Source organism: Vitis vinifera, chromosome 3 (assembly GCF_030704535.1).
Source record: "Vitis vinifera cultivar Pinot Noir 40024 chromosome 3, ASM3070453v1".
Classification (NCBI taxonomy): Eukaryota; Viridiplantae; Streptophyta; class Magnoliopsida; order Vitales; family Vitaceae; genus Vitis; species Vitis vinifera.
In genome coordinates this window covers 20,374,349-20,390,688 of record NC_081807.1, presented here as the reverse complement: position 1 = coordinate 20,390,688, position 16,340 = coordinate 20,374,349, and the positions used below count along the sequence as shown (strand labels likewise).

The 16,340-nt window shown below is 31.7% G+C and overlaps 2 protein-coding genes across 2 annotated transcripts; both read right to left on the bottom strand.

The window, feature by feature from the left end:
- Positions 1-6,199: 6,199 nt before the first annotated feature.
- On the bottom strand, positions 6,200-8,877 carry LOC100241515 (probable pectinesterase 8). Its single transcript, XM_002267806.4, has 5 exons — positions 8,447-8,877; positions 8,191-8,362; positions 7,753-7,959; positions 6,920-7,179; positions 6,200-6,465 (listed from the first exon to the last, which is right to left on the bottom strand). The coding sequence occupies exons 1-5, from the start codon at positions 8,845-8,847 to the stop codon at positions 6,312-6,314; spliced, it is 1,194 nt and encodes a 397-aa protein (XP_002267842.1). The 5' UTR covers positions 8,848-8,877; the 3' UTR covers positions 6,200-6,311.
- A 3,336-nt stretch (positions 8,878-12,213) lies between these two features.
- Positions 12,214-13,465, bottom strand: LOC100241630 (VQ motif-containing protein 22). Its single transcript, XM_002266770.5, has 2 exons — positions 12,802-13,465; positions 12,214-12,465 (listed from the first exon to the last, which is right to left on the bottom strand). The coding sequence occupies exons 1-2, from the start codon at positions 13,422-13,424 to the stop codon at positions 12,453-12,455; spliced, it is 636 nt and encodes a 211-aa protein (XP_002266806.1). The 5' UTR covers positions 13,425-13,465; the 3' UTR covers positions 12,214-12,452.
- Between the last annotated feature and the right edge of the window lie 2,875 nt (positions 13,466-16,340).

The following is a 16,340-nucleotide window of genomic DNA, read 5'->3' as shown; positions in this document are numbered from 1 at the left end:
TATTAATTCTTAAATTAGAAATAACTTCAAACGCCTACAACACTTATATACACCATGCTTATTTCACTTTAACATAAAAGAAATCGTCACAAACATATCGGGTTGTGTTTGATTCTTAGAAAATTTGAACAAAAATCTAAGAAAAAAAATAAAGAAAAATGAAAGAAAATGAAAACTAAGAAAAAAATAAAAAATAAATTAAAAATCAATAAATTATTTTAATGTTTTTCTTCATACTTATTTAACTTATTTTTACTCTTCTGTGTAAAAATTAAATAATTTTAAATATATATATATATATATATATATATATATATATATATATATATATATATATATATATATATATTTTAACTAATTTTAACTTTTTATGTTTTCTTTCTTTAATATTTTGGTAAACAAACATAAAAATGAGGATTACAAAATTCAATAAGTCGTAGTTACTTGGTAATTAGCTTTATGCACATCAATCGACTTTCTGCTAATACGGTTGACAAGCTCATCTTCATCCCCAAAATGTCTGCCATGCATCTTTTGCTTCTCTTCCGGATTCGTGCCAACTATCTGCAAAATCTCATTCAGTAAGGCCTCTTCTAAGAATAAAACTGGATTCAACAAACCGTTTTATCTTCCATTAGATAAAAATCTCGTACCATAATGGCCACCTCTTGGCCTTTCCTGGCAATATCAACTGGACTCCGGTTTTTCTGAATGGACGCAATGTGGCCAATATCAATAAAATCCCTATGAGGAATACAAATTGGAGTTCCCACCTGTGTAAAATGCAGTTCAGATGGCATCAGAGGCCTTTTTGGCATAAGGCACATATATGAATGTGCCTTATGCATATTCAAACAAAAAAAAACTTGAAATTTGGGTTATATTCAAAATCTAGAACCTAAAGATTGCTCGAACATAAATTCTCATAAATTGGACATGTGAAAAAGGATGAAGTAAACTTAATCCAGAACCCAAAAACAAAAACAAAAAATAAAAGGGAAAAATCTACCTTCACAATCCCTTCAAGAACATCAACTCCCAAGATAATTGGATCCTTATTGTTGAAAGAGCCCTTGGGTTGAATCTTAAGAACACAAGGAAAGACTACTTCATCAGTTGTTTCCCTCTTCTTTTCCTCCTTGAGATTATCGATATGAGCCTTAAACTGATCAAACAAGTGATAGATTATCAGCAATAAATATCTTTATGCCCATATCATTTGCAAGTTCTCGAGCCTCAGGGATCACTTTGACATCAAATGCTAAGATAGTAGTGTAGGAAGAGTGTAAATAATTTCTATTTTTATTTTTGGAAATTAATTTTATTTTATTTTATTTTATTCTATGAGTTATATTTTTTGGGAAGTGTCCTATTGAGAATTATTTTTTATTTTATTATATTTTATTTTATTCTATTAGTGTTATATTTTTGGGAAAAGTCCTATTGGGATTGTGCTAGTGGAGTCTCATTTCTTTTATAAGTAGAATCACCTTCCACTTTGTGTCATCTTCTAATTACAAGTAGATTCCCATTGGGACTATGTTAGTGGCCTATAAAAGCAGGTCACCCCTCTCTATACTTATATACCAATTTTCCAGAGAATTTTTCATAGAGTTTTTCAGGGAATATTTTCATACATCTATTTGGAGGAATTTATTCAAAAACTCGAGTTGTACACATCTCGCTTTCAGAGTGCACCCAAGGCGAGATCTGGTTGTTGAATCTTGGAGGTAGACCACTGGTACCCTAGTGCACCGAGTTCATCTTCGAGGATGGTGGATTTATTTCAAGGACAGTGTTTGTCACACCTTAGCCAATAAGTTTTTGTTTTTATTCATTCTGTTATTTGTTCGTGTCTTTTGGGCTAGTTTTTTTGTTTCCATACCCTTAAATTCCAACAATCTTGAAATATATCCAAATGGAAGCTTCCCTAGTTCACACCCGTCTTGACACCTCTAAAATTAATCCCTTCAATGGGACATTCTTTAAGATATGGCAGGAAAGGGTTTTATCTGCAATTGATGTGGTGAACTTGGGACATATTTTAACTGACCCAAAACCAGAAGATGGTTTTCATATGTTACCAACCTGGGAAACTGGAAATAAACAAATTAGGCATGCTATTCTGAGTACCTTTCTAATGAACTTTTTTATATTTATTATATATTTAAAATTGCAAAAGAAATTTGGGATGCAATGAATAAAAAATATATTTTAGAAGATGCGGAAACTCAGAAATATGCCATAGGGAATTTTAGAAATTTCCAAATGATTGAGGATAGAGATGTATCATCTCAAATCCATGACTACAACTTGTTGATTAATGACTTAGCTATTAAAGACATTAAATTACCCGAACCTTTTGTGGCTGGTTATTTAGTAGAGACTCTTCCAGAGTCTTGGAAAGACTATAAAAACAACATGAAACATAAAAGGAAACAAATGTCCCTAGAGGATGTCATAATCCATATTAGGATTGAGAAACAAAACCGAAATAGGGACAATATTGAGAAAGCTAAGGAATTATCTTCTAAAGCTAATGTAGTAGAAGAAAAATCTAAACCCAAAAACAATAGGTCCAGGAAACAAAACTTTAGGACCAAGCCCAATGCATCAAACAAGGTCCAGAACTCAACTATTAAAAAACGGGGTAATTGCTTTGTCTGTGGCAAGTCTGGACACCATGCGGCTCCATGTCGCCACAGGAAGAGAACTGAGAAAACCAATTCAAAGGCAAATTTGGCAGAGGCAGAGGTGATCACAATAGTAATCTCCTCTGAGGTGAGCATGGTCACCAATATGAAGGACTGGGTGGTAGACTCTGGGGCTACTAGTCACATATGTGGGAATTTGTGCATTTATTTCCTATACCACTGTAAAGGAAGGAGAGGAACAAGTGTTCATGGGTGATTCTAGATCTACTCCGGTGATTGGCAAATGGAAAGTTCTCCTCAAGCTAACCTCTGGAAAAGTGTTTGCCCTCTATGATGTTCTTCATGTGCCAGATATCCGTTGGAACTTGGTGTCAGTATCTCTGCTTGGAAAAACAGGAGTGAGGATCTTGTTTGACTCTGATATAATAGTTTTAACCAAGAATGATGCATTTGTGGGAAATGGCTATTGTAATCAGGGTTTATTTATGTTGAATGTTTCTGATATTATCAATAATAATACATCTTCTTCTTTTGCTTACATAGTTGATTCTTGTGATATTTGGCATGGTAGACTAGGACATGTGAACTTTTCATATATGAAGAAAATGGTTGAATTGAGTTTAACCCCTAAACTGTCCTTAGAAAACCATTGATGTATGGGCAAGTTCTAGAACAAAAACATCCAATTACGCATATGGTTGCACCTCCACACGAAGCAACATGCTCACATTCCGATGAACCAACTGAGGTACTCCATGTCCTTAGAATTTTTTAAGTGCACACACAAGCATGAGTACCATGATTATTTGTGTCGACCTTGTTAGTTGTTTTGAAACACGTGTAATTCTAAAATCGGAACAACTTGTGACCCTCGCTTCGTCATTGGCACAAGACATTGCCACCTTGCTTTCTCGATCCAATGGAGTGAAAACTAGTTGTGCAGTCCCTCCACCACAACCACTAGCAAATGTTGAAGCACACAATGATGAGGACAACACCGACGTTCATCCTTTTACTGATCAATTTATGGAACACTCTACCGGTTCACCCATGACACATTCTCCAATGGAAAAGGACACCACTACAGTAGTAGATGCTTCCCCACTACTTGGCCCACACTCTGCTACACCTTCCAATTATGGTGCTGACTTTGATTCACTTGAAGAGGTGGGATTGACGCTGAAGAAGGCAATGGAAGCAAACTTGTTATTCCTACCTCTAAGCAAAGATATAAACGGATAGCGAAAAGGATTGTCAAGCTTGCAGCCATTTTCAAATCCCCCTTTGTGTCTCAATGTCTTACATAATTTCCTAAAATCACCCATCAAGAAAGGTTGATCGCTAATTTTGCATTGGCGGAAGACGGTGACCCGAGGTACTTCACATTAGTTCACCACATCTAGGTCTTCAGAGTGCCAATTGACAAACCAAAAGTAGTTTATTTCATGTGAAATTCTAGGAGGGTATTTTATTTTATGTGAAGAATGTTATTATGGTGTTCAATTTCAAAGTTAACAGTTAGATTCTCGATTTTTTGTCATGTGGTTTATTCCTAAAATTTTTATGTAATATGTTTTGAAAGAAAAAAAAAATGTAGATATTGTTGTTGTGAGATAGATCCACTTATACTTGTGATGCCCACATCGTTGAATGGTTGAAGTACCTAACTTATAATTGGCAAATTTGTAGGTTTAATTCCTATTAGATGCATACCAATAAGACCTTCCAATAAGCCTAAATATATATATATATATATATATTCAAAAAGATAATAACATTTCAATCATTTAAAAAAATATATACAAAAATAAATAAACATTTTTATTTTTCTGGATTTGAATTGCATTAGAATAAATTTAATTTATAAATAAATAAATAAATAAAGTGCGTTTGGATGCACTTTTTGTTTACCATTTTTCAAAAAGCGCAAAAAGTAACTCTCAGATAAATTATACTTACATTTTCAAATTCATGTAATGATATTTAAAACCTATTAAAAAAAATTAAAGAATTAAAAAAAAATTGTTATATCAAAATTTTAAAAGTAATTTTTAAGTAACTCTACTCTTGTTATATAAAAGTTACTATATTTAATATAGAATTTATCATTTTTTTTTAAAAAAAAAAACATAAGTATATGGAGTACTAAATTTTTATATTTGATTTTTATAGGAACTAAAGTTAAATTTTTATTTTAAATATGTTTAAAAATGAAATTAAAAAAATAAATAATTTTATTTTTTATTTAATCTTATATATAATTAGAGCAAGGTGGGTAATACATGAACCTATCCTAAACTTGACTTGAGTTTAAAAAGAATTCTCAAACTCACCCCTAACTAGCTTAGATCTCTTTCAAACTCAATTTAATATGTGCGGAGAAAGTTTCTAAAAGAATTCTCAAACTTGTCACAGATTATCTCTCAAACATGGTATCAAAGCTCCATTGACTCATGTCCAAAATGGTGACTCATCACAACAATCCTTCTGCATCAGAAACATCCTTACAAGGACTCCAATCTCTGACAAGAAACTCATCAACAATTTCCTTAATATTTACAAGACAAATTTCTTCTACGCTTCATCTGATCTCGGTGAAACTAGAAATGAGCAATTACACAATATGGCAATCTCAAGTATTACTAGCGGCAAGAGCACACTGACTAGATCAAATTCTCACCAAAACGCACAAGATTATCTCAATCGACAACCTACATCTAATCCAAATTATGATCAACAAGTAATTTCAAATCAATTCTTGCTAAGTTGGATTTTTGCTTCAATATCTGAGGCTATGTATGGTCATGTGGTTCCTTGCCAAACATCAACCGAAGTATGTGGTGTTCTTGAAAAATAAAAATTCTCAAATTCAAAGGTAAGAACTCTTCAATTACGTTTCATGCTACAGTCATTAAAGAAAGGTGCTCTGAGCATCAATAACTATGTGTTAAAAATGAGAAGTATAGCAATTATGCTCTCTACCTCAAAGAAACCATACCAGATGAAGATTTAATTATTTATATTCAAAGTGGACTAGGACCAAAATTTGAAACAATTGTTATGAATATTACGGCCAAATCTAAGGTCTCAATGTTTTCCTTTCATTTTTTAAAACTCATGAAAACAATTTCTATTTGTTTTTTAAAAATTATTCTCCATTTCACTTTATTTTTAAAAACTGAAAACAGAGAATGATGATCAAATAGTGTTATGAATTTTTAAAATTATTTTTAATCACATAATCAAATAGGCTCTAACCCTCCACATTTTTTCAACCTAAAAAAGTCCATTTTTTACAAAAGTGTCTTCACTTTTTTTCTTGTAAAAAAATCTTAAAACTTTTGTGTAATTAATCAAAAATGTTGAATAACTTTTATATATAAAAAATGAGTTAATTTTTAAATTCAAACATGAGAGGGATTAAATTTACAAATTTGGGATCATTTCAACCATTTCAATCAATTAATTTTTTCTTTTTCATAGAGCCAATAGAATATCATTACAATACAATAAATTAAGTGATACAGATAAAAGAATGCAGTATCTATTTGCCACTTTGAATTTGCATTAATATTTGAATAAATTAAATGGTTAACATAAGATCAAAGAATGAAGAAATGAATTACTTGTCATATTACATAGAAATAAAGGAGGCCATTATGCATAAGGTTGTAACCATTGGTCTGCATCAATGAAAGACACATTAAGAAAGATAGAAGCTTGTGTGTCATTGAGTTTCTGAGCATAAGGCACCCTCGTACTTGTATTGGCTCCTGGACCTTTGCACATGTACTCCCCATAAAAAATACTCCTGTTCATCACAAACAACACCACTCAGTTCTCATTTTCTTTTTGTCTAAATAGAGTTTAAGTTTTCTGGTGAATTAGTATCATTGTCTCATGCAAATTAAAGTAGAAAATAACGACACAAGTCACATATATATTTGTATTTAAATAGCGGGTTTAGGTTTTCCAATTAAATTAGTAGTTTAACATTATATCAAAGTCTCACGATCAGTAAGAATAGATTTGTTCTAAACCATCTTAAATTTGTTCCAAAATTTAAATAATCCATTTTCAAAATAAATTATTAAAATATTATTCCATCAAAAGTTTGTCAAACATGTTGTCAAAAGTTACAAAAATATTTTCAAGAAAGATTTCTAAACAGAATTATTAATTTAGCATGGTTTTAAAGACTCGTATGCAACCAAAAGGAGATTGCAATTGAAACGGAATGTCAAGAAAATTAAATCAGAACTTACTGGTCTCTGGTCGGGTCATTGAAGTCATTCCAACCCTCAGAGGCGATGATATCAGACAAGGATGTGTAAGCAAAAACAACACGAGAAAAGGGCCTCCATGCTCGACCAAGCCACACTCTTCCAGTCCCACCCACAGTGCAGGCCACAAATGCATACCCGGTGTTCTCGTCCATGGAAGTTCTGCCGTGTGCTGTGATTGCACCATTTATCACCTTTGATCCTACTGGCACTGGGTTAGCCATGGAAATCAACTGGCAGTTCTGCATTAATAGATCAATCTTGAAAGGATCAATAGGCTTGTAACAATAACAATAAGCTAAAAAAAACCTAAGTTTAAATTGTTTTTCATGCATCACGTATGATCATTAACAAGCATAATTTAATTACTAACTCTATTAATTGGTTTTAAATGCTGTTATGAGTCTGAGTGATTCTTCAATGAAAATTGACTCATTTTTATCTATGCTCCTTCATATTTTGATCATTAACAAGTATAAATTAAGTGGCTTGTGAGCTTAATGCTTTATTTGATTTCCAAAAAAATTAAGGAAAAATACTAAGAAAAGAAAATAGAAAAAAAAAATTGGAGAAAAAAATAGATTTAAAATCAATAAATTAATATTTTATTCTAATTTAAACTTATTTATTTTATTTTAACTATTACATTAAAAATTAGATAATTTAAAAATATATGTAAGTTATTAATTAATTTTAATTATGTTTATTTTTTTATATTTTTCATAATAAAATAAAATATAAAAAAATTATTTTCTTTAACATAATTTTTTTCTTTCCTCTAAACTTTTCTAGAATCAAACACAGCATAAAATTACCTCGTAGAATGACCTTGCATCTCCGAAAATAAAATCAATGGAACCCTGGATGTAGCAGTCCCTGAAGTAATGTCGACCCCTGTCGTCATGAAGCGTGTCTTGGGATCCAAAGAACCCACAACCCCAGAACGCCGCCTGGTCTCCTGCCACCCTAATGGCCACTGCCTGTGCTCCAACATCACCTGGCTTCGGAATTGGAGCTACATTCTACCATATCCCCACAAGAATCAACACATATTTCCTAGTAGATATCAACATTTTTAAGAATCCGTGTGACAGTAATACTAGGAAGTGGTTCTAATCTTTCTAGTATTAAAAATATTTAAGAAAAAAATTGTGATGAAGTCCTAGAAAGATTATAAAGGCTTCCTAAAATCACTGTCAAATAAACTCTAACATAACCAGATGAATACATGGTACTGTTTGACTGTATCTCACCATGAAGCTAATGTTCTTAGCAATGAAGTTGGCAGCAAAAACTTGAACTGAGCCACTGTAAAATGTGCCATGTGAAGAATTGGCTGTGTCATTCCACACAATTGCAGTTGAAGCAAACCCTTGTCCTTGAAATGTGATGTTTGGCTTGTTTTTTGGAATAATGACCTTTTCACTGCAGTCATGAAGGTGCTTATGTATACAGCTATACTATTGAAAACGAAGAGAAAAAAAATGGTGGAAAAGAGCATAAACTCACTAGTAAACTCCAGAGTTGATCCATATTATGGTTCTTTTCTGGCTAAGAACACTGACTGCATCGACTGCAGACTGCACCATAGTGAAGTTGCAGCAACCGTTGCGATCGACGCATAAAATTGAGGTAGTGTTGGTGTCTGGAGGGGGGAAATCTGGCGGAAAATCGTCGCAAAGGGATCCTGTGGTGCTGTCCTGGTGATGTTTATGGCGGTGGAGGCCGCAGTCTAGGGCGGAGTACACCATGGGAGTTGAAACAAAGGGTGATGATGAGAAGGTTTTGAGGCTAAGATCAATGAGGTGTTTAACAAATTTAGGGTTGTTTGGAAGAGAGAGATGCGTGTACATGGCCAAAGATGCAAATATGGCAAAGAGAAGGGGGAGAGAGATGGCTTTGAGACTCATTTTTGAGTATGGTCGTGGAGGGAAGAGTTGAGAGGAGATGGGGTATTTGAATTGGGAGGATACACGAGAGAAATGCACTTGAAGTGCAAGGGTCTGTTGGCATGCCTTGCAAACCACCCTGTCCCTTTATATTTCTTGAGAAAAATCTCTAACCTACCAACCTTATCATGGTGATGCTTGCAATGAAAAGGCAACCATTTGGAAGTCCTTTTCTATATTAAAAAAAAAATATTACTCAAATTTACTTAAAAACTTTGATACCTTATTAAGCTACCAATTGACTCAAAAACTTAACCTACTAGATAAATCAACACGACCCTTAATATGGGCGATACTTGCAATGATAAAACCATTGTGTCCCTCCAAATTATATACAAAAAATGCACATAAATTTTGATATCGTGATAAGCTACCAATTGACTTAGAAGCATAAACCGTTAGATAAATCTCCATAGCCCTTTATTTTCCTTCCAAAAAATCCCCAACCTACCAAACTTAAATGGGGTGATACTTCAAGAGAGAAGGGAATCTTCCGTTGGGAATTAGTCCTTTTCTATACTGTTCATGCGTGTTAACAAAAAACTTCAACAAATTTGCGTATTTAATGTATATTAAACTGACACTTTGATATCATATTGAACTATCAATTATGACTTAAAAGTTTGACCATTTAGATAATAGACAAACAATGTATATTAAGTTGAGTGTTCAAACTAAAGCTTAAACTCGGTCTTTGCCAAACCAGAGTCTTTGATTTTGCGCTATTAGTTGCCCCCATTAATGGGTAATTAGGATTGGGTTTAGCTGCAAAGTCTGATGAGAGGAGATCAAACTTCAGCGTGAAGTACTATTGTTGCTTCCTAACTCACATGTATTTAATGGGCCTTGGAGAGGTGGTCTTTGTTGGAAGAGTTGAGGCCCAGTTGTCTGGAAAAGGCCCATTAAGTTTCAAGCCCAAATGCATAAACGGTGAGATTTTTCTTTTTTCTTTTTCTTTTTTTTCTCATTCCAATCCAATATTGACAAAAATATAATTGTGATTATGAGTCATTGTACCACGTGCCACGCGTGCCGTAAATGTATGAGTTGGCGCCAGACCAACGAAAATCCACATGGGTGTTTGATGATGTTGAGAGGTATATAATTATTTGGATTTTGAAATGAAATTTGTACATTTTTAACATTATTGGCTACAAAATTATGAGAAATAATCATTTGGATTCCATTTTGCATAATCATTCAGATTCCAATTGAGACAGCAATTGAATTGTGATAAGAATGGATAAAAAGTTTGTAGTTGGATCAAAAAAAAAAAAACCCAAAATTATATTGAAAAATTCAAAAAATAATTTGGCAATTTTGATGTGGTATTGGAAGCTTTTGGTCCCCAAAGATTTGTAAAATTGGTTCAAATGATTGAATTTGGTAAGACTAGTTTGGTGAAAACATGATCAAACACCTAATCTTCACTTTAAAAAAAATGTAAATTATAAGAATTTTGAAATTTCTATAAATTCATGATTGAAAGATATTCATCATTTTATATATATATATATATGGAGCAATAGTCTATTATGATAACTACATCGTAATCAATATCGACTATCTAATCTTTAAGTTTTTCAATAAAGGCATAGCATAAAAAGACTTTTAAATTGTTTGTAAATTCATGATAGAAAACATTGATTAAATTATTTGTAAATTCATGATAGAAAATATTGATTTTATGATTTATTATAAACTTTCAAAGGGGATACTATTCACTACTATGACGTCAACAATGACGATATTAAGAATGAACATGATGATATAGTTGAAAATAATTAGCTAGAGGTTTCTTAGGACCAATAAAGTAGACCATCATTTAGAGTAATGATATTTAGGATGGTAATAAGTTGAATTGTCCAACAAACTATATTTACTTTTCATCTGTCACCATCCTTCCTAGTCATCTTCATTTTAATTAAATTATCTATCTTAAACTAATAGTATATATATTGTTTTGTTGAAAAAATACAAATTTTTTTAACCTAACTCTACATTTACTATGTGTTAAATTGGATAACCGCTCTCTTATACACATTAATTTCTTGAAAGGAATTTTGAACCGTGGTGCTTTTCAAAGGAGTCTCGATATTAGGTGTCAATTTGAGTCGATTGTAACTCCTGTCATACGTCTTCTAGAAAATATTCATCCAAAAAGAGAATTAATTTGTGTATCTAAATAAAATATTTATAACTTAAAACATGTTACAAAATCTCTTTTTAATAAATCTTACACCTTGCACTCATCGAAACTTTTCAAAATCCCAAAAACAGCCTTTAAGGTCCTGTTTGAAAACTATTTTCGAGAACAGTTTTTTGTTCTTCAAAAAAAAAAAAAAATAGAAAAACACAATTGACAATCAAAAATTGTTTTCTATTTTCTCTTCTAAAAAATTGAAAAATATGATATTTTCAAATAATATCTTTTAGTTATTTTCAATTTTTTTTAAGGGCTATTTAAAAAATAATAATTATATAAACATGTAAAGTGATTAAACATGAAGTACTTGACATAAAAATTATTTTTAAAAATATTAAAAATATATTAAAAACGTTTTAATTTTGCAAATAAATTTTTATTTTACAAAACATCAAAGAACAATTATCAAAAACTGTTCTCAAAAATTATTTTTCAAAACTGTTTTAAAAAATAGTTACCAAACAAGACTTACGTATTCATCAAAAGCAAAAGTGGCTTCCAAGGATTCATTTATTAGTGCTTTGAACTAAAACCTTAATTCACACTATGAAATGTGGATACTGATTTAAGAAAAAAAAATCACGTGTTTGAAGGCCTAATTTCCTTAATAAGGTTGAAAATAAGGAAACCCTAATAATGTTCTTAGAAAACCAAAAAAAGATTGATATAATCTTAGTGAATCAAAAGGCACCTACATTAGTTGAAACATATGAAAGATTAGTATAGAATTGACTTTGTGAGAGTAATTTTCTCCTTTTGATGCTCCTTGGGCCCCAATGCAGGCTCCCATTCATCCCCTCTTCCCACCCCATTTCCCACTCATATCAATCCTTTTCAATACTAATTTTTAATGACTAAAGTGCCAAACCCACCGTCCCCAACTTGCCCAAAACTCATATTCCCCACCTTCATCATCATCCCACACGTGTATAATTCTATATTTTCCATGTGAACAAAATGACTTGCCAAATACCATTTTTATTCCAATTCACAAGTTTGAAATTTATTCATTGAGTCGTGTATGATATATGCTATTCAAATCCAAATGATTTGTCCCACCCTTTATTTTAGAATTATGTATTTTAGAATTATGTATTAAATTATCGATAAATCAGATATAATACAGTAAATATTCTTAATTTTATAAAAATGTAAATAATTCTTAAAGTTAATTCCTTTCATAAATACAATAAAGAAACAAGGTACAAGTCATGGAAAGGCAACCCATGTAAAACAAAGTGATCATTTCCAAAACCAAAAGACCAAGCATCACTTTTCCATTAGAATTTGGAAATTAAGTCTCCAAATTTGGGCCTCAAACATCAAGAACAACAACAACCTTCATAGGTGCAGGTCCTGATCAAAACATGAATCTGCAACAAAATTAAGGGAAAAAAAAATCAAAAGACAAAAAATATATATATATATAATTTAACCTAATTAATACCATATATTATATCATCATCATCTATGTGGCTAGGGTTGGGTGATATTCAAGAGTGTGATAAGGGTGATATATACAACAAGCTTTGGTCAATCTTTTCTCCCCTAAGACAAGTCAGTACCTAACTCTTTTTTTTCTTTTTTTTTGGGGTTTTTTGTTTTTTTTTTCTTCTTTATGTCCCTCTCAGAATATGTAACTGTTACTCCTATTGTTCTCATTGGAAGAAGAAGAAGCAGCTTGCCGTGAACCCACATCCATCACATACCCGTTTGAAACCTCCATGATTGGAGCTCTTGAGCTGCTCAGCCTCTGAAAAAACATATCTCCGCCACCTGCGCCGCCTCCTCCACCGGAAGCTACGGCAGTATTGTTATTAGTATTGCTGGAATTATTCAATGTAAACATGTAGTTTTGATGCTGATACTGCGGCTGTTGCGGCTGCTGCTGCGGTTGATGGTGATACTGTAGATGGTACATGGACGGCTGCACCATGACGGCAGTGCTGGGGTTAACCCTCTGGCCGAAAGCGAACCCCGGCATAGCGCCGTGGTGGTGCTGGTTGCCTCCTGCAAAGGGCGCACTGGGGCCGCCGGTGAACTGCTGAACCATGGCTCGGAAGTTGGACGTGTCCGTGTTGAGCAGGGTTGTCGGGGTGCGCCGGGACGCCCTGGACCGCCGCCTGATGGGCTTTGCCACCCGGCCCTCCGGCGTCAGGTGAGCACCACCACCATGAGTAGCAGCGGCGCCAGCCGCTGCCCCAGCAGGGGGGGAAGAAGAAGTGGTGCCGACGGCGGCGTCGGGGGACTGGGTGGATGACGTGGCACGGCCAGGAGGTGCCAAGTGGCTAGAATTGGGGTAGAATTGAACCCAGTCTGTAGGGGTGGACATGGTGGAGGATAAGCGCAAGGGTTAGGGTTTTAGAGGAAATAATAGAGGAGCGGTTGGTGGTATTTATATAAATCGAAGGGCTGCAGTCCGGTCAAAGTTAAGACTTTTGGCATGAGATCAGGGCCGTTGATTTCCGAGCGAGCGATTCCAAAGGGGAAAGGTAAGATGGCACGTGACATGTCACGTGGGAAATGTTTGGCATGTTGTGTGGGTTTCTGGAAGGAAGACCACCACAGAGGGTGGTTCCTGGAAACAGCAAACCACCCATTGCTGTCCCGATGACACCATCATCCCGGTGGGCCACGTCAGCATCTGGACTGGTGGTGGTGGTTGGGTGGTGACTTTGGATGACTTGGAAGTCTTTTCACACAATTCTTTTTAATGTTTTTTTTTTTCTGTCTTAAGGAAACAACCATGTACCTCCCCAAATCAAGCCCAACCATCTTTTGCTTTCTTTTATTTTTCCTTTTTCTTTTTTTTTTTGGGTTAAAAATTAAAATCCTCCATTTATTCAACACATTTCAAAATCAATCTTGATTATTAAATTTTTAATTCTTAAAATTAATTTTCAACCTATTTTAAAAACTCCTTTCAATTATTAAATTTAAATAATTAGACTTGATGTTCCATCAACTTGCAATCCACCACAAAATGCATATATGACATTTATTACACTCATACAAAAACAAATCCTCTAATTTTCATTTTAATTCAATTATATTAGTATTCCTATTAATTTTAATAATTATATTTGATTTTTAATCATTATACAATCATATAAAATGGATGCACAACACATGTATTGTACTAAGACAATAAATAACAAAAGTAAGTATTAATTCAATTCAATTTCATATAAATGTCAAAAATACCCTTAATCAAAATTAAATTGAATATAAACAAATATGTTTCACCAAGTTTGACAAAAAGAATTTTTTTTTTTTTTCATTTTCATAAATTATAACTAAATTATGTTACATATTGTTTAGTGGCCCTACTAGTTTCCATGGGTATTAACTTTGAATTTTTTATGCATTGCTCTAGAGTCTAGAGTCAACTAGCATATTGCCATCAATGAAGGGCATCTACATGAATGAAAACTAAGTTAATCTATAGGCATGTTCGTATTGAAATATGCAAACTTCATCATTCCATTAATGGAAGAAAAAAAAAAACAAGAAACCCCATCTCTTTGACTCATGAGCTAGCCTTTTGGAACTCATCTTTGAAAAGGGCTTCAATATTGAAAGGGGTTTTTTTCTTTTCTTTTCTTTTTTTTTTAACCTTTCTTTTTTGGAAAGAGCATATATTAAAAGCTTAAAATTTGGAAGAAGGATAAAGTTAAGTATTATATCCAAATTATAATAAGATAAGATATATCTTGAAATAGCTCATGTGATCAATATTATGAATAAAATGATAATAAAAATCTAGTATGTGTATAAGTATAGAAAAGAAGTGTAAACATATTCATACATCAACATAATGTAGGAAAAATTAACATCTTTGACAAGAAATTAAGATGGCATTTGTTTTTTTTACTTAAATCTAAATAGAATTTGATTTAACTTAATTTTAAGTATAATTTAATATTATTAAATTATTTGTTTTTTCACAATGAGAGTTAGGTGTAAGGGTTGAGTTAGAAGTGCGAATCAGCTAACTTTTTATATTAAGTAAAAAGTCACGTGTTTTAATATTTTATATTTGATTAAAATATAGATAAATAAGTGAAAAATCTATAAAAAAAATTAAAAATAATTAGTTGAAATCTGAAAATAAATTGCATTTAGTATTAAGTTCGAAAAATAAATGTCATCTAAGTTATTCTATTAGCAAGCAACTCATTCTTAATTAGATAGGAAATGAAGTGATAGTTGTAAAATAAATTTTTACTCTTAACTTCTAAAATTAAGGATATATTTATATATTATATTAAGTATATTTCAAAAAAGTAAGTTTATATAAAAATATTGATATTGAGGCGAAAGTTAAAAATCAAATGCAAAGAGTTTGAAATTAAAATGGTGTTTGGTTTTTTTTTTTTTAATTTTAAATAGAACTTAAAACTAAATAATATTAAGCATTAAGTTTTTTTGTTTTTATAATATTTTATTTATATTAAGTATTAAAAAAATAAAGAAAAACCAATATATTATTTTTTCTACTTAAAAAAATAAAATATTTTGGTTTTTTTTTATTCGACCAAAAATTTATAATAAGTCTTAAAAAAGTAGAAAAACAAATAAATTAAAATTCAAAAGTAAATTGTTTTTCGTAAAAAATGTGAAAAAAAAAAACGTATACCCTTTAAAACTAGAAAAGAAAATTTAACATGAATATATAAAAATATGAAAATAGAACCTAACAGTTTGTTTGAAAACTGTTTTTTAGAATAATTTTTTGTTCTATAAAACAAAAAACACATTTGATAACTAAAATTGTTTTTTGTTTTTTGTTCTTAAGAATAGAAACCACGATGTTTTTAAAAATATCTTTTAGTTATTTTTACAAACATATAGAATACTTAAAAATAAAAGACTAAATATAAAAATTATTCTTAAAACATATTTAAAAATATTTTAGGTTTCCAAACAAAATTTTGTTCTACAAAAATCAAAAAACAATTTTCAGAAACTGTTCTCAAAAACTATTTTTCAAAAACAATGATCAAATAGGTCCTAAAAAATTTATTTTTTCATTTTCATTTTAACCACCCAAATAAAATGTAACATAGAGAGAATGAAGGAAATTATTTCATAAGATAAAAAGCTAATTCATAAAGAGGGATAGATAGATAATGAATTTGGTAGGTAGTTTACTATTATAATTAATACATGTTATCCAATAATTTCAGGTGCATGTGATCCTAATTAATTAAAGAATGAATGAAAATCCGTTCAATAATTTTCTATA